Here is an 18,548-nt window from a genome sequence, read left to right on the forward strand (position 1 = left end):
CAGTGCTCAATTTATTTCTGTCATGGTGCTAAGCATGATGTGTAATGTTATTGTTATAGGAAAATATCCACATCTAGAATAGAGCTGGCTTTTGGTTTTGTTCTATCATAACACCAGCGCAGCAGCAGGGCAGAAGGTAGCACCTAGCAATATTGTTGAAGGAATAGCCAAGCAGTGTCTTTTAAAACTTACAGAAAAATTCTGTGAGAAATTTGAGCATTGAGGTGACTTTTCAGAAGCAAGATACGTTACTGTGGATTTCTTTCTTGACCAAGCAGAAAAGTGAAAAACAAAGACATGAATCATTCACAATTTAGAAATAAAAAAGAAATCTTGGGAGTTTGGTTCAGGGATAAAAGGACTATATAATGGTACGTTCAGAAATGGTGTGCTCAGTCACCCTTACCAATCTTTTTTTTTTTCTGAACTGTGTGCACCTGCAAGAAAGGAGTTTGTCAGAACCAGGGATGTAGTTAAGTGGTAGCGAACTTGCTCAGGATGCATGAGGCCCTGAGTTCAGTCCCCAGTGCCCTGGAGTAGTGGTGGTAGTTTTTGTTTATTTTCAGAACATCATTTGGCCCAGTGTCTAGGACAGTGAAAGATTTGAGAGACATAGCTCCATGTCCTAATGGTCAAAATACTTTTTAATAGGCTTTCATTAGGTACTGTTACATGTGGAGGTTATTCTGGCAGGTTACAGAAAGGCTGTTCTCTGTGCTGAGAAATTACATTGGCAGTAGGCTTTTTGAATTCTTGGGCCAATGGTTGATTGTTAGCTCTGCTGCTGTCTTTATCATTTATGAAAAATACTGTATTCTGTGCCTGCTTTCATACTTTTTGCTTTTAACTTAATGAAAAGACTCACTGTAGGAAACATTTTCATTTTTTAACCTGTTTGCTTTTTAAGGGAAGAAGAACAGGAATAGTACTAAGCAGTACTCTGAGAATAAGCTTTGGACATAGTATTCATTGTGAGATAGTTTAAAATTACAAGCCTCTTAAAAGGAGTATAATTTTGTGTATTACACATTTATCCAACACCAAGATGGCACTGTTATACAATATACAGCTGACAAATTGAGTAATCTTGCCATTCAAAAGTGGAAATTGGTTATCAGTTTGTTATAGGTAGAGGAATGGGCCTGGGAACATGTTCTAAAGGAAACCCAGAAAAATACACTTACTGGTGTAGGAGCCAGTGATTTTCAAGTATAGAAGAAAAGACACATTTTGCTTTTATATGAATACATGTTCAGGAATGATACTGAATTGTAACTTTAAAAATATAAGATTGTAATTTTCCACAAAACTGAAATACAGGCCCTTAACTACACTGAAAAATGGTGGGTGATTTAGGTAGCTCTCCTGGGCAGGGCTCAGCTAAGACCCAAGAAATATCCTTTTAGATATATCTGTTTCCCTTCCCGAATCTTTGGTTTTCAGGCACTGTGGCCTATGAAAACTACCTAGAGAGTTCAGTTCTGTAAGTTGTGCTCTGTAGAACAAAAGCCCCATGGGAGACCAGATGCACCCCATCTTTAGAAAGAGTCTGTCAGCCTCCATACTGTTTCATTATGTCCTCTGAAAGGGTTTTAGCAGTGTCCATTCATGCAGCTTATTAGTAGCATTGCCACCAACGGATATGGATATGCTAAGAAAATAGAGCTTTTTCAGTCAGCATCCTTGGAGAACTCTTTCCATTTATTTTGTAGAATTTATAAAAGGTTTTCACATTGACTGTTACCCTTTTGTACTACAACTCCTTGAGTTAGGAATCTGTTTTGAAGATGAGGAAAATGAAGATCAGTGTTGTTGAGACCGACTTACTCCTAGGCTATGTTAAGTTCATTTTCATGTCTGAGTATGTTTTTACAGTATATTGGGAGGCATGAAATGTGTTCTTTATCCTCTGCATCATCCATTTTATTTTAGATTGTGTTTCATGGAGGGTCACATGCTCTGGTGAGATTTGTCTGTGCAGGAGCTGTTTTGGTGTGAAGATGAGATACTTGCTGCAAGCTCAGTGTTTACCTGAGTGCAGCTGAGAAGGATTGGCACATTCCAGGGGCCCAGCTAGCTTTTGGAAATTGCCAGAAAGGATCAGGATGCTTTGGGGATCAGATTTTGGGAGAGGTGTTGTTGTGAAATTTTAATGATGTTTTAAAGGTTGATCACTTTCATTCAGAGCCCAGTGAAAATCTCAAGCACTAGTTTTAATTTTTTTTTTTTTGACAAGATCTCACTGCTTTGAGAAACTGAAGATCTTCAAATGCTGTGTGAAATTGTGTATTATGTTTATGGACATGATCCTCAAAAGGGGAACATGAAAAATTTTAATTGAATGGTATCTTTTTTTCTGATTGTTAGGGTATATATGTTAAGGTTTTGTGTCTAGACATTTTTCCAAAGCTTCGTAGGATCAGGGCTTTTTCAGAGGTGGCTGAATCTAGTGTGTGGACTGGGATAAAGGGTGTGTGATTAATAAATCAGCCTGCTAATTGGTTTGGCATAGTTCTGGCTGGGATTAAGGGTGTGAGTGCTACACCCACCCTAGGGCCAATAAGCTGCATACAATATAAGGGACAGAAAGTGTCTGGTCTTCCTAGTTGCTTTTGCTATATTGTGGCCCTAGGAAATATTCTCTGTCCTCTGCATCACCTCTCTGCCATGGGTTACCCTGTCTTGGAGCCAGCCAACTATGAACTGCAAGCATATAAACTGTGAGCTAAGTAAACCTTTTCCCCTTTAACTGTGGGTGTTGGTTGGGGATTTTGTTTCAGCAATGAGAAAACAAAGACGTGATTATTATAGAAAATTTTTAAAGTACAGAAGAGCATTACAATGTTGTTATATATTTCTTCAGTTATATATTGTTTCTATGCATGTATATGAAAATATATACTTGGAATCATACCATATGTATGTAATCTGTTTTTTTTTTTTTTTTACCAAGGATTAAACTCAAGACCTTGTACTTGTCAGGCAGGCACTTAAGGCCACTGAGCTAAATCTCCAGGCCCCCCCCCCTTTTTAAAAAACCCATCTCATAAAGACATTCATATCTTTGCCTATAAAATACTTAAGTGTCCTTCACAGCAGTATACTATCATTTAATTAGCCCTGTTATATATTATATAAAGTTGTTCCTAGTTTGCTATTATGACTGATTTTGTGATTAGCACCTTCGAATCCTAGCTTTTCTTTACCTCTCATCCAATTTCCTTGATTCTTTGAAATGCAGTAACATATCAGAGGTTTTGAATATTTTTTCAGGCTCTTGATTACTTATTTGAAAGGTTATTTATATTTACCCTCCTTAAAATATATTAGTATGTAGCTGCTAGTTATTCCTAGCTCAGAATGCTAATACAGATTGCTAATAGAATATATGCTTTGGGTGCTATTCTTTTTAGTGGTGTGGGATGATCTTGTGACTGGACTGGCCTCTGGTTAGGTCCACACAGTGATTGTAGCTGGGAACAGAATGGGATCCTGAGACTTGCATGATTTATTTGGAGAGAGTTGTACCCCCTACTGCCTTTTTTTTTTTTTTTCCCCAAAATAGAGTCTTGCTGGGTAGTGCAGGCTGGCCTTGAACTGACCTATTGTAGCTGACTGGCAGTCTTCCTACCTCAGCCTCTTGTGTGCTGGGATTATAGGTATACACCACCACACCCAACTAGGATTTGCACTTTTAACCACTGTTCAGCAGCATATTGTCATCTGTCCTGGTTGGTGTGTTGAAACACTTCTGTAGGACAAAGAACTTTGTGCATAGCTGTATTGCTTCTGCCTATAATCCAGTCCTCCTTTTCATAATAGGGCCAGGTGTAATTTATCCTCCTCTCAGCTTGCATAGATGTCAGTCACAGAAAGCTCCCTCAGAGACCTGACTGGGTTAAATATGCTCTCAAACCATTGGGCTTCTCTGTCCTGCATCTCATTCATCTCTCTACTGGGGGACTACTTCATAGTCAAATTAAGGCAGTACTTTTATTAGTGGCAAAATGAATCATAAGTCACAAAAGTAGGGAAGAATTTAGGAGACAACAAAATTTAAGGTAAGTAAAATTTAAGTAAATTTTGATATAGGAGGTAAGTAAAATTTAAGTAAAATTTGATATAGGAGGTAAGTAAAATTTGATATAGGAGAGCACCAAATTGTGTAACCGTAGTTATTAAATAATATGAAAGGTATTTTTGAACTGGAAGAGAAAATACTGGAAATAATATTATAAAACCATACATAGAACAGGTTCACTCTCAAATTTCTTCCAGAAAAGAACACAAAACCTAGAGTCATTAGAGTAGATAACATCAGGAAAGTCTGTAGACCAGAAATGTAAGTAGTAAGAAAACAGGTTGAGAAAAAAGTAATTTCAATATGAATGAAAGGACAGTGACTAATTTCCCTGCTAAACATTCTTTAAAGAAAAAAAAAAAATGAGAAAACTGGGTTAAGGGCATTTGTAAGAAAAATAATGAAAGAAAATTAAGTAGCAATGAGATATAAAAAGATATTCAACCTTTATAAGAGTGAAATAAAGGCATACAGATAAGAGGCTGGGCATGGTGGCACATGCCTGTAATCCCAGCACTTGAGAGGCTGAGGCAGGAGGATCACAGTGAGTTAGGGATCAGTATAGGCTGCATGGTGGTTCAAGGTCAGTCTGAACTACGTAGTGAGACCTTGCCTCAAAAGGAAAAGGAAGAAAAAAGTATTTTAGAGCAAGAGTCAGAGGCCAATCAGATTACCAGAGACTATAAAGTGTGGGAGTGTGTCTAAAGATGGGTTCTGCTAACCAGTGTTGGAAAGATTATAAATTATGTTAAATATTTCAGAGGAAATTTGAAGATAAATACAGTTTTTGCATGTAAGTATTGTTTGACCTAGCATTTTATTTATGGGAAGCTTCAGAGAAGCTTAAAAGCTTGTAGATGTATATACACTATGATGTTCTTTAAGTTATTCCTGATAGTCAACATTTAGAAACCCCAGCAGTATTTATTGGTAAGGCTTTATGTAGTAACTTTTGTGATTTCTAGTCAATGAAATCTGTTTACTTCTCAAAGAATGAGATAGATCCATGTGTTCTGGTGTGGAAAAAAGATGGAAGAAGCAACTTTTTGTGGGCTGAGCAGATAGTTCAGTGACTCAGTGACATTGGCAGGTGCAAAATTGTGAGTTTGATTCATGGGACTGAAAAATTTAATCAGAAGATGCTTTTTTGGGCAAATGGGACTTGAAAAACAGTATATAAATTGTAAATCCAGCTCCCTGGATTCATTACAGGGGCTGAAGGGATGGAACATGAGGACTCTATACTTTCTTGGCCCCTCTGATGGGAAAGCAGGTGTAGCTTTGCAGTGCAGAGGGGTGATGTACACTGAGCAGTTGCCATGTTCTGCTATCTCCTGCTCTTCAGTTTTGCTAGCACGACCTAGTTTGATTTGCTTCACAAGGAACAGCATGACTCAGGAGATAATTTGATCCTGTAGGAATTGCTAGCTTTTTAATTTTTCCTGCTGTTACCCATATATTGGTTTTGAAGGGGTCTTCCTGTTTGTTGCTGTTGTTTTTATAGGACAAACACGAGCGTCAGCTAGCTCAGTATGAATTGAGTTGCCTGCCATCTTTCAGTAGAGAGCAGTTTTCTAGTAGCTTTTAAAGAACTTTTTTAAGCCCCTGAGAAGAAAATTTTCCTCCATACCAAGTCTTTGCATAGCTTTTTTTTTTTTTTTTTTTTTTTTGGTCTTTTTCCTTTTTATCGGTACCGGGGATCGAACTCACGACTGCCTGCTTGCAAGGCAGGTGCTTAGTCTTTTCATAGCTTGATAGTCCTGTGAGCTTGTCATTTCCTTCAGATTATGAGAACATAAATCATTTTCTCAGTGAGATTAAAGTAAATACCAGTTTAGCTTTTTTCTTTCTCTCTTTTGATTTTGTGGGGCAGGGTTTTTCTCTGTAGTCCAGATGGGACTTGAAATCACAACTTGCTTCAGCCTCCCAAATGCTAGGATTACACGTGTACACCACCATGCCCAGCAATTTTTCACTTTTGTTTGTTTGTTTTGAGACTGTGTCTGACTATGTCCCCTAGGCTGGCCTTGAACTCACAGCAATCCTCCTGCTATTGCCTTACAAGCGCTGGGGTTACAGTCTTGCACTCCCCTGCCCAGCATTAGTTTCTTTCTTTTGATACAAGAAAATGACAAGTAATCCTAGCACTCAGGAGGCCAGGATAGGATGTAGGAGAGATGTAGGTTCAAAGCCAGCCTGAGTTATAGGATGAGTCAAGGCTAGCCTAGACCGTGTCACAAAATTCTGTTTCAGAAAACTCAAAATGAAACCAAACACAAAAGGTGATATGTCCACGAATATACTGTCACCTGTGAAAGAATATATAGTTAACATTTCTCACTATTCTAGAGAATACTGTGTTGCGCATGGTAGGCACATCGATTATCCCTGGTAAGTCAGTTGGTTAATTGTGGACTTCAGTATATTCTGCGTCAGTTGCTGCCGTTTCCAGTACTGTTCTGTGTGGTTGCCTCTGTGGAACATTGCAGCACTGCCAGTGCATCACCATCAAGTGACAGGAGTGTCCTGTGTCTGTGCTATCTCAGTGGAACACATACGGATGGTTAATTTCCTTTTTGCTTAATATATAAAAAATTTATTGGTATTAAAATGAAAAATCATGATTTGATTATTTATCTTTCCTATTTATAACTAGGTATATTTAGTATGTTTCAAATCTGAGGGTTAAAGAAGTATAGTACTTTAGATGATTTTGTCCAGAGTAATTTTAGGCCATGGTAGTTCTGTTAAATGGTTTTCAAATTTTTAAATTATTTTATTTAATTTATTTATGTTTTTGTCTTTTTGAGACAGGGTCTTGCTATGCATTTCAGGCTGGCCTTGAGCTCATTTTGTAGTGCAGCTGGTCTTGAACTTTCACTGATGCTCCTGCCTCAGCATCAGAAGTGCTGGGATTACAGGCATCCTGCTTTAATTTTTTAAATTTATCTACCTATCTGTCCATATCTTTTTGAAAAAGAGTTTCACTATGCAGTTCAGGCTATCCTTGAACTCACTTTGTAGCCCAGGCTGACCTCAAATTTATAGTGATCCTTCTGCCTCAGTCTCCCTAGTGCTGGGATTACAGGTGTGTACCACCACACCTGGCCTTCAAGCATAGTTTCTAGTTGACCAATAATTAATTATGTTGCATTATGGAAGAATTACATATAAATTAAGACTGACAGGTTTTTTTTTTTTTTTTTTTTTTTTTTTTTTTGGTACCAGGAATTGAACTTAAGACTGCACGCTTGCAAGGCAGGCACTTATGCTGTTGAGCTAAATCCCCAGCCCCAAGACTGACAGTTTTTTAAAAATTGTTTTCATTTATGTTAGGAATTCATAAGAGACAGCCAAAAAATGATATCATGGTCCTGGGTCTTTATTCTTGTCCCCAGGAAAATAGTGAGCTGAGTGTCTAATCAGTTCCAGGATGTTAATCATACTTCCTGCTCTGCCCCATCGTAACATTTAGTCTGGGTGAAGTAGTACATGCTTGTAATCTCAGTTATTTGAGTGTCTGAGGCAGGACAATTGCAATTTGAAGGCCACCTGGGCAAATTAGTGAGATTCTGTCTCCAAAAAAAGGATTTAGAATCATAGCACAGGAAAAGACTTCCAGAATAGGATTTAAACAGCAGAGGAAATAATAAGAATTTTTTTTATTTAAAGAAAAAAAATGGAAAAAGGGTAGACATAATACATAATTTCAAAAAATTAAACAGTAAGAAATCACTAGTTAATAATTACATATTGTCCTCTTAGAAATAGTTGTTCAAGTTACAAAAGTAAAGCATACAAAGTAGACATTCAAACAGCAACACTGCAAACAGTTCTGTTCAAATATCTAACAAAAAGTAATATGGTTATCAATCCTGTACACTTAAACATACATGCAGTTACATCCTTTAGAGCACTTCCTTTTCCTCTTTTTTACAATAGCAATTACACATTTTGGATTTTATTATTTCTGCATTTCTTACTACTTTTTACATTAGAGACACAGTGTGATATTTATAAATATGATTCTTATTTATTTCACTATTGAAGATAACCTCAAATTGTCTTCATTTGCCTATGAATGCCCCAAGATCATCTTTTTTATAGCTGAGTAATATTCCATTGTATAAATAACACATCTTTTTCATCTACTCTGTGGTTGATGGGCATCTTGCTTGTTTCCAAGATTTAGCTATTACAAATTGTACCGCTATGAACATGGGTGCACATATATCACTGTGATATGACCTTTTCAGTTTTTCTGAGAAAATACCCAGGAGAGGAATAGCTGGGTTGAATGGAACTTCTAATCCTAGTCTTTTGAGAATTCTCCATACTGATTTCCATAATGGTTGCACCAGTCTATACCCCCACCAACAGTGGAGCTGTGCTCCTTTTTCCTCCCGCAGCCTTGCCAACATTTGTCATAAGTTGAGTTCTTGATGGCAGCCATTCTTTCTGGAGTGAGATGAAATCTCAATGCTATCTTAATTTGCATTTCTCGAATGACCAGTGATGGTGAACATTTCTTCGTGTATTTATTTGCCATTTGTATATCTTCATCTGAGAACCGTGTGCTCATCTCAGATGACCATTTTTGGAGAAGGTCTTTGAATTTGGGGGGCTTGATGTTTTTTAATTCTTTATATGTTCTGGATATAAGTCCTTTGTCTGAGGGGTTGCTGGCTTTAATTCTTTCCCATTCTGTGGGTTTTCTTTTCACTGTGTTGGTGATTTCTTTTGAAGTTCAGAAACTTTTCAATAACATGAGATCCCAGTGTTTCCCGTGCATTTTTTGTTTTGTTCATGAATTCTCTGCCTACCCCTATGTCTCCAAGACATCTAGCTACCTTGTCTTCCAGTAGATTTAGTGTTTCTGTTACAATATTTAGATCTTTGATCCATTAGACTTTAGTTTTGTGCCTGGTGATAGGCATGCATCTAGTTTCAGTCATTGACAATGACAAAAACTGTCATTGACTCAGCCAGTTTTTCCAACACCATTTATTAAAGAGGCTGTCCTTCATCCAGTGAACATGTTTAGCCCTTTTGTCAAATATTAGGTGGCTGAGTATCTTTGTAGTTGTGTTTGCACCTTCTAATCTGTTCCATTGCTCATCAGGTCTATTTCTTTGCCAGTACCATGCTGATTTTGTCACTGTGGCTTTGTAGGATAGTTTCAAGTCAGGAATTGAAATGCCTCCTTCCTTGCCTTTGTTGCTCAGAATTGCCTTTATTATTCTAGGCTTAAGAACGAGAATTAATAAATGGATCTCTATCGAATAAAAAAGCTTCTGCACAACAGAGGAAATAATCAACAGAGGAGAGAACCTACAAAGTAGGAGCCTATCTTTGCAAGCTAGTTTTTTAAAATAGAAGATTAATATTGAAAAATACATAAAGGATTCAAAAAATTTAGTACACATTGTCATGGTTTGTTTAAATGTTCCCCCAAAGCCTCATGGAGTCATGGAGGCAGCTGAGTCTAGAGTTCATAATTGGTTTGTTGTCCAGCGCAGGGATTGGCGGTGTGAGTGCGTTGCTAACCCAGGGGCGGGGAGCCAACATACAGTGTAAGGGAGGGAAGGAGGCATGCCTAGCCTCGTTTTGCCCTCCACTGTTGTTACTTGTGGCTACCATGAACGGCTGCCCCTGTGCCACACCACCCTGCTTTGAAGTTAGTAGAGTAGGTACTGAAACCAAAAACTGTAAGATAAATAAACCTTTCCTTCCTTCATTTTGGGCGTCTGGTATTTTGTCTCAACAATGAGAAAAAAGTCACCAAGACACACATATACATGCACACAAATATAAAAAATACCCAGCCAGCAAATCAAAGAAAAGTCTCAACAGAAGTACAGATGGCTTATGCTTATATGAAAAAAATGTTTAACATCTTTAGCCATTAGGGAGATGTAATAAAAACTACATTGAGATTCTGTGTCACCCCAGTCAGATTGGCTATACATTCTGAGCTAGGTATGGTGGAGCACACCTGTAATCCCAACACTTGCTAGGCTGAGGCAGGTGGATCCCCGTGAGTTTGAGGCTATGTAGTTCAAGCCCAGCCTGAATTACAGAATGAAACTCTCAAAAAACTCCTTACCAGGGTAGGAGGAGAAAAACCCACAACTCAAACAAAACATTCATACATATGTAAATATTCTTGAGACTGTAGGGGAGAAGAACCCTTCTACATTGTTGGTGGGGATGTAAACTACTGCAACTGCTATAGAAATTGGAACAAAGATTGCCTAAAAAAAAACCCACTTAATTCAACTGGTACCACTTGTCAGTACATCCCAAAACAAAGCAGCATACTGTAGGGACACCTGCAAATCCACATCTTGCTATGCAGGTTACAGTAGCTAAGCTCTGGATGCCCTGCAGCAGATGAGCGGACAAAGAAAATGTGCTACATATGCTCTTGCATGTTAGCCATGAAGAACAAAGCCCTGTCATTTACAGGAAAATGGGTGGAGCTAGATAGAGACAAGCAAAATAAGCCAGACTCAAAAAGTAAAATGTTGCATGTTTTCTCTTACATGAGAAATCTTTAAAAACGAGAGATGACAGGAAAGTGTAGGAGGGCATGGTGGTTGTCTGAAGCCAGGGAGGGAGGGGAAAGGCCAGTGGGTGGGTCCTGCATGCGGTCAGGCCAAGATGGTCAGTCACCCTGCAGTTGTTGCTCAGCAGGGCGACTGTGGGCAACATTAATGTGTGGTGAAGGACCCTGAATGCTGTACTATAAAGAAATGATAGATGTTTGAGGAGGTGTGGTTAATCTGATTTAAGCATTGTACAAGGCATATTTATATGGAATAGTGTCCCATTAATACAAATAAGTTTTAGGGTTTCTTGGTATTAGTTTAAGTAAATTAAACTTAAAAAAAGGATTAAAATCAATAATGTAGGATTGCCCCACGTTAAACTGAAATCAAAGCAAATTAAACCCAAAATAAAGTAGCAGGAAGAAAATACGGATGAAGTTGGAAGGGTAGAAAAATAGTAAACAGAGAAAATTAACAGCACTCTTATGCTTCTTCCTTTCAAAACCTTTTATTGAGTAACTTGTTAGCTTACAGTGAAAAAACATACTACTTTAAAAATTTCGAGGACTCAGTTTATAGGAGAGGACAGGATTAAATGAAGTTTAGTAATTAAAGTTATTATTACTATTTTTTGAGACAGGGTCTTGCTGTGTAGCTCAGGTTTGCCTTGAACTCACTGTGTACTCCAGGCTGATCTTGAACTCATAGCAATCCTCTTGTGTCAGCGCCCTGAGTGCTGCGATTAATGGGCCACCTTGCCTGGTACTAAAGTTATTTTTGTAACAGAAGCTTCAGTTATCTTGAATTCAAAGTCATTTCAGTGTTCTGATGTGCATGCTTTTAACCTATGGTTGGGGAGAATGTACAAACATTTTCAAAGCCGAGGAAAGGCTTTTAAAGGTGAAGATTGGAATTTAGTTTTAAAATATTCAGTGGTAAGCAGCTATGTGCATCTCATTGAAAAGACGTGTGTTTACTTCAGGATGGTGAGGTGTGGTCAGCTCTTAGGAACTTGTGTAATCTTATGGGACTAAGAAAAACGAACATCTAAATAAAATACTGAATTACTTTCTTACAGGTTTATTGACAAGAAGGAAAGGTTAAGCCTACTTAAGAGAAAGCAAGAAGAATTTCAAAAAGAGTGAGTTTTTGCTTTTTAATTTGTGGAGGCTGTCATGACTTGGTTTAATTTATTGTAATAGTATATAAATAGGCATACCAAGGTTCTGGAATGCTTTCTTTTCATGAGCATGTTCACAAAAAATTGCTTCTGTTGAAGAATTGTACATTGCTTGACATTGAACCTTATGGGGAAATTTGATTTTGAGATGAATTAAGTTCAGGAACCGAGCTACCACTGTGCATATGGGTTGGTGGCTTACTGAGCTTAACTGCAGTCTTGCTGAGTGTGGGAAAGGAGTGAATCTGGGAGGTGCCATGGAGAGAGTAACAAGTTTCAGAAAACATTGGCCTCAGACCTGGCACCTCGTAGACAAGTGTACACTTGAGGGTAATCAGGACTGCTGGCCCTGGGCAGTGCTTGGCAAATGGACCCACAATAGTGGGCTTGATTAGACTGAAATTAATGCTAGTGGCTGCAACAAGACCTTCCTGCTTTGATTTTGCTTTCCCCTTCTGTATCAGGGTTTGCAAAACATGGTTTGCAGATACCTGTATCGAAATCCACTAACTGAAGTAATGCTCAAAGTGGAGTGTCTTACAGTTCTTCCTAATGCACAGGGGTGCATTAGGGCTGAGACTTGGGAATCTGAGTTGTTAATGAGTACCTGATGAATTGGCCTGTAGGTTTGCGAATTGTCCTGCAGAATTCTCTGCAGAAAGATGGGTACGAAGGACCACCTGGATGACTCTCCTTGAACAAAGAGCAGTTACCTCCATTCTGGCTAAATCTAAATTTTGCCAGCTCTCACGTAGCTGGCCCTGTCTGTGTGTACTGATATGTACAGAGCTGACTAAGTTATTTCATTTTTCTCTTTAGTTGGCTCTGAGCAGTGAAAATAGCGCTGGCTGAGGTGCTGATGCCTAACCTTTGAAGCTAGGCCATAGTTTCTGTTTTCCCATCCCGTAATTCCCAAAACGTGACTGAGCCGGGTGGAGTGTAGAGCCAAATCCAAAGCTATTCACTGGGTTTGAACCTTGAGATAAGAGGCTAAAACTTCCTAGGGCAGAAAAGTTTGCACATCAGAGCTGAAGTAGCCACCCACTAAACATTAAATTACAATTACATTATGCAGATTGGTTTTTCTGCATATCCTTCTGTCTGCATATTGCAGAGGTGCTTTCAGGCCTCCTACATAGCCCAACTCACAGTACTCACATAATTGCCCCCATCTCACAGTTACTCATCCTCAAGGCACTCCCTTCACAAATCAATAAAATCTGGGTTAGGCCTGAGTTGAGGCCCTTTTTTGTTGAACCTTTATCTGGGCCAGATTCAGGACTTTTTGGCTCCTCATAACTGTAAATATGTCTTAGTTGGTTATTCTCACCATGAATTGCACTGGAAGGGGTGAATTGTAATTAACTTGCTAGAATTTGAATAATGTTTTCATGGGGTTACAAATACAAACTTCCCAGACTGTGATGAGGACAGGATTGGGATCTCTATAGACTGGGAATTCGCCTCTTTGGGCCTTGGTGCATAGAGCACCTGCCTCAGCACTTCTTCAACTGTCTGGTGCTGGTGTGAGCAGTTAGTGTCTTTGCCAGGGAATCCTAAAGTGGGCTCTGAAGTTTAAAGAGTTTGCCATATCTGGTAGACATGTTCATGAGCAGATTAGTTCTCCTGAAATTCTGGTTTAGAGAAACTTGAGTTTATTTAACTCAGCTGTTTCTCTAGATGATTCAATCCCACAAATTTTCTCCCCATAGAGTACTTTATTCCATCAAATGTTCGACGTTCATAGGATACATTTTCAAAGGTGCCACTCTGTCCCATGTCTTGGATGCTAACCACGCTGTTTCAGACTTTGAGCTCTCACGTAGGTGGCGTTAGGAGCTGTGGCTGAGGGCGTTTTGAGAACGAGGCTGGCGTCAGTGGTAGTTCATTGTGGATATGTGTGTCGGTGCACTGGCAGCATCAGCACTGCACAGGGAAGGAAGTGAGGAACTGCAGAGGGCGAGGCCCTGCTGAAACACTTGCCATGGCAGGTCCCTTGGCCAGCTACTTCTAAGCCCTTACTCTATAAAGTTGATTTTGGTTTTTGAGTTTCACAAAATTTTATTAGTTTTAAGAGCTTATTGTCTATGTACTTTCCCTCCAGAGTTTTAAGAGCTATGGAAGGAAAATGGATAACAGATCAACTGGTAAGTTCTAACAAGTATTTATTGTTATTTTCTTTATATTTGGTGCCACATGTTTTAAAGTTGGTAGAGTTTAGTCATTTGAATTTAAATTTAAATTTGAAAACCAAGTGTGGTGGTACATCTCACATCTGCTTTTTATGTCCCCTTCCTTTCCCCTCCCTACCCCACATAAGAATATTAAATTAAAATATTGGAGAGTTTTTTTGTTTGTTTGTTTTTTGGTGTCAGGATTCAAATTCATGACAGCACACTTGCAAGGCAGGTGTTTATGCCGCGGAGCTAAATCCCTAGCCCTGAGCTAAATGCCTGGCACAAGAGTTTTTATGGAATCTTAGGGATGACCTTCATAAGCCACAGAGGAAAGCACTTGGGCAGATGACAGAAAATTTAAAAAGTTCTGTATATTACAAATCCTAAAGAAAATTAACAGTGAGAAAATGAATGTAATGTAGGAGAATAACTAGTTTGGTTGACAACACTTTTATTCCGTGTTGGAATTTCCATCAACTCCTTTGCTTTGGAGACAATTTGGAGGTAATGGCTAAAGTTGTTCATTTTTGTGGTGGTTGCTTTAAAAAATACATGTAGTTCACCCAAAGGTTTTCTCCTGAGAAAATGCTTGAGAATGCAGAGGTTTATGAGGAAGCTGAATGTCCATTGGTCAGGAGGAGATGAACAGCTGTGGTTTTGTGTTAAAAAGAACAGTCTTTGTCTTCATATGTTGAGATATCACACTGAACCCTGTAAATGTATGCAATTAACATATAATTAAAATGTATTAAAAATTTTAAAATATCAGTCTGCATGCATTGGGAAGTATGTCCAAGTTACATTTTAATTTAAAAATAAAAGTATGATTCCATTTTTGTATTTTAAATATAAATATACTCTATAAAATCTGAAAAGGCTTATGTCAAACTTTAATTTTAGGACATTACCTTTGGGGTGGAGGGGTACAGCTCAGTGGAGAACTGTGTACTTAGCATTATAAGGCTTTGGATTTGGTTTCCAGTAGCATACATGTGCGACAGATACACAGAACACACACTACACACATACACACACGCATGCACACACGCATGCACGCACACAAAACCCTGAGGAATGGGAAGGAGTCAAGCTAATAGTCAATTTCCTTTTTTTTCTTCTGCAATTTTTACTTTTTCCCGCATTTAGCATGCATAGTTTTATTGCACTTAATATTTATGATAGAACTTCAAAGGTTATCAGCAAAATGTGTTCTGTGGAAAATTTTTTCTAAAGTCTCTAATCTCTAATTTTTCTATCAAAAACTTCAGGCTGGGGGTTTAGCTCAGTGGCATAAGTGCCTGCCTGACAAGCACAAGGTTGTGAGTGAGTTCAATCCCTGGTACCAAAAAAACCCAAAACAAAACAAAACAAAATTTCAAAGACCACTGCCTTTTAAGAGTGAAGAACCAGACATGGTGGCACACACGTGTAATCCCAACACTTCTGAGGCTGAAGCAGGCAGATCACTGAGAGTTTGAGACCAGCCTGGGCTACAAAGTGAGCTCAAGGCAAGCCTGAACTGAGACCTGTCTCAAAAAGGGGAAAAACCAACAAACAAACAAATAAAAAATATAAAGATGCCTCATTTCTAATTCCTTTGTGCATACATTTTCCTCTAAGTCTTTGGCCTTTCTTCACTGTCACATCTCTGCAATCTGCTCTGTCTTGCACTATTAAACTTTTTAGATAAGTATTAATGCTGTAAATATTTTTATATTGTTTTAAGCATCCACATGTATGGAACACTAGAGAATAGTCATACTTTTTAATAATGTATCCCTATTTTTATTGATCTTTTGTTTAAAGATAGGTGTACTGGCTGTACCATGCTTGGTAATATAAAGAGGCAATTTCATGTTTCATATAATTTTCTGAGGCATTTGAGAGTTTGTTTTGTTTTTTTAAGGCAAGGTCTCACTATAGTGCAGGCTGGCCTTGAACTTGCTTAGATAGCCCAGGCTAGCCTCAAACTCATGGCAGTCTTCTTGCTCAGCCTTCCAAGTGCTAGGATCACAGGTGTGCACCACCACAGCTGCTAGAGAGTCAGTGCATTATGTAGTTTTGGAAAAAATTTGTTGTACATTTTGTTAATATGCAGGCAACATTTACTTCAGTATGAGGTAATACAGTGATGTTAATAATTTTCTTTGTAACTCAGCACTAAAACTTTAGAGCAGAACACCAGTAAGACTTGTGACAGTTACAGGTATTCTGTACGGACATTGTCTAGAATGGTAGTCGTTAGAATCTGGTGGTGTTGACCATTTGTTGTATGGACAATGTGAGGAAAGACCTGAGTTACTTAATGGAATTTTAATTGAATTCAAAGTAGTCAAATATGACTACTAGCTAGCTATGTACAGAACAACAGATTGAGAAAATGTACCTTGACATTTTTCTGTGTGCTCTTTGACACATCAGAACTATGTGTATGTCTCTAAATTTTCTAGCAGTATTTGCAGTAATCCATAAAAATGTTTTCTGTTTTATAATCTACCATAGTTACAAAAGCTGTAACTAATATAATTATGGTGGTCTTTTCTTTACTATGTTTTCTAGGATGTGTGAAACTAGATAGTGATTCCAGGTAGATAATAATATCAGTCATAGGGGACTAACACCCATTATTTTTTGCATGCTTCTTTTCAGAGATGGAAAATAATGTCTTGCAAGATGAGGATTGAACAACTGAAACAAACAATATGTAAAGGAAATGAAGAAATGAAGAAAAGTAAGTAATTTGACTCGCTTGCTGTGGCCCTAATGAAGGGTTCCTGTGGAAGTTCCTGGGCGTGATTGCACTAGAGGCCACTTGAAGAGAAGAAGATTGGGAAAGTAACTTGGAAAGGGATATGACAAGCTGAGTACCCTTTATTGGAAATGCCTGGAGCTGGAGTGTAATAGGTTTCAAATTTTTGGGGGTCTGTGGATATTTGCAAATATAGTAATGAAATATAGGAGTCATGTCTAAAAACGTTTTGTCTAAATGTCTAAAAATTAATTTTGTTTTATATGCATTTTGTTTTCATTGCATAGTCTGGAGGTCATTGTACATAATATTTTCAGCGTATCTGTGCTTTGTGCCCTCTTACATGAAGTCAAGTGAACTTAAGACATGAATTTGGCACTCAGAAATTTGGATTTTGGGCTATTTTGGATTTCATATTTTCTTATCAGTGATGGTCAACTTTTCTTTCTACTTGAAAACATTTATATAAAGAATTGGTATCAACATAAGGTTATAGATGCCTTCAGTAATCTACTGCCTTTTTCAAAACATTAAGGAAGGGCTGGGGACAAGCTCAGTGATAGAGCTCATGCTTTGTGTGAGCGAAGCCTTTTGTCTGATCTGCAGCATGACCAAACAAAACGGTTAAATATTTCCTCTCCTTTGCCTTAACTAACAGGAAGTGCAGAGTCTAAAGTGGTAAACTCAAAATAATCACCAGTTTATGGCAGGAGCACAGAATACTAGCTTTTCCCTTGATTGAATGTTTTAACCTACATGTTTTAACCTATACTGATTTTGTATTACACTTGAACACTTAATACTGTATCGTAAGTGTCTGTCAAAATTTGAGTGGTCTTAGAAATCTTACATCTAGGAATATAGCATGTATTTCAGAAGATAGTGTTAAGGTTTCAGATGAGCCACTTTTGTGCCTCATGAATCCCTTTCCTATCTTCAGATGCGATGGAATGTTATTCAGATCTTCCATTGACAGTGTTTGTGCTTAGGAAGTCCTCTCAGTAGAGCTGCTCTGGATGAAAAGCTAGCAAAGCAGGGCAGCATGGTACACAGGCACTCAGAAGAGCTGCAGGCATCCCATAGTTGCTGTGCTCTGCTTGCCTTCTCGATAGACTTGGGTAGAGTAGCAGGATGGGACCTTGCTAATTAATGTTGGTTTCATCCTCCTTCCCTTTCCACCCTTGATGTTCAGACCAAGCTTTGTCCCCAAGCATCTATGAAATGTCAATGTGTAGAATATACTAAGCATGCCCATACCTCTGATGAACAAGTTTAAAACTTCAATCAGTTCTTTTTTACAGCTTTCTAACCCCTAAAGCAAAAATTCCAACCACATAAAAAACATGGATCCTGCTACGAGGTGTTTTACATCTATAATCTCAGCACTTTAGGAGGCTGAGACAGGAGAATTACAAGTTTAAGTTCAGCCTGGGCAACTTGCCAACTTGGTCAGTCCTACTCACCCCACGTCTCTCCATCTCTTTCTACCCTCCTGTGATTTGATTTTTTGAGGTAGGATCTCACTATGTACTCCAGTTTGGCCTTGTGCTCACAGTGATCCTCATGCCTCAGCTTCCTGAATGCTAGGATTATAGTCCTGTGCCACCTGCCCTGGACCATGTTTTTACAGAAATAGCCTTAAGGCAGCAGATTGTGTAACAGATTTCTATCCCTAGCAGATCATCAGTCACATGGTGACCATTTTGTGGTCTACAAAATCCTGGGCTCAACCCTAGACTAATATGAATTATCACAATTTGACTCATAGATAGCCATGTTCTCTTGCCATGTTTAGGGAAAAGGTTTCTGC

At 38.4% G+C, this 18,548-nt stretch overlaps 1 protein-coding gene across 1 annotated transcript in view; it reads left to right on the plus strand.

Annotated features, from left to right (window-relative positions):
• Atg14 (autophagy related 14) overlaps positions 1-18,548 on the plus strand; it is a 39,063-nt gene that overhangs the window by 3,460 nt on the left and 17,055 nt on the right. The window contains exons 2-4 of the mRNA XM_003472392.5: positions 11,711-11,773; positions 13,917-13,959; positions 16,639-16,720. Coding sequence (XP_003472440.1) covers positions 11,711-11,773; positions 13,917-13,959; positions 16,639-16,720 — 188 coding nt within the window. The remainder of the gene's footprint in view (positions 1-11,710; positions 11,774-13,916; positions 13,960-16,638; positions 16,721-18,548) is intronic.

Source organism: Cavia porcellus, unplaced genomic scaffold (genome assembly GCF_034190915.1).
Source record: "Cavia porcellus strain 051 isolate PalLab524CR breed Dunkin Hartley unplaced genomic scaffold, mCavPor4.1 scaffold_31, whole genome shotgun sequence".
Taxonomy (NCBI): Eukaryota; Metazoa; Chordata; class Mammalia; order Rodentia; family Caviidae; genus Cavia; species Cavia porcellus.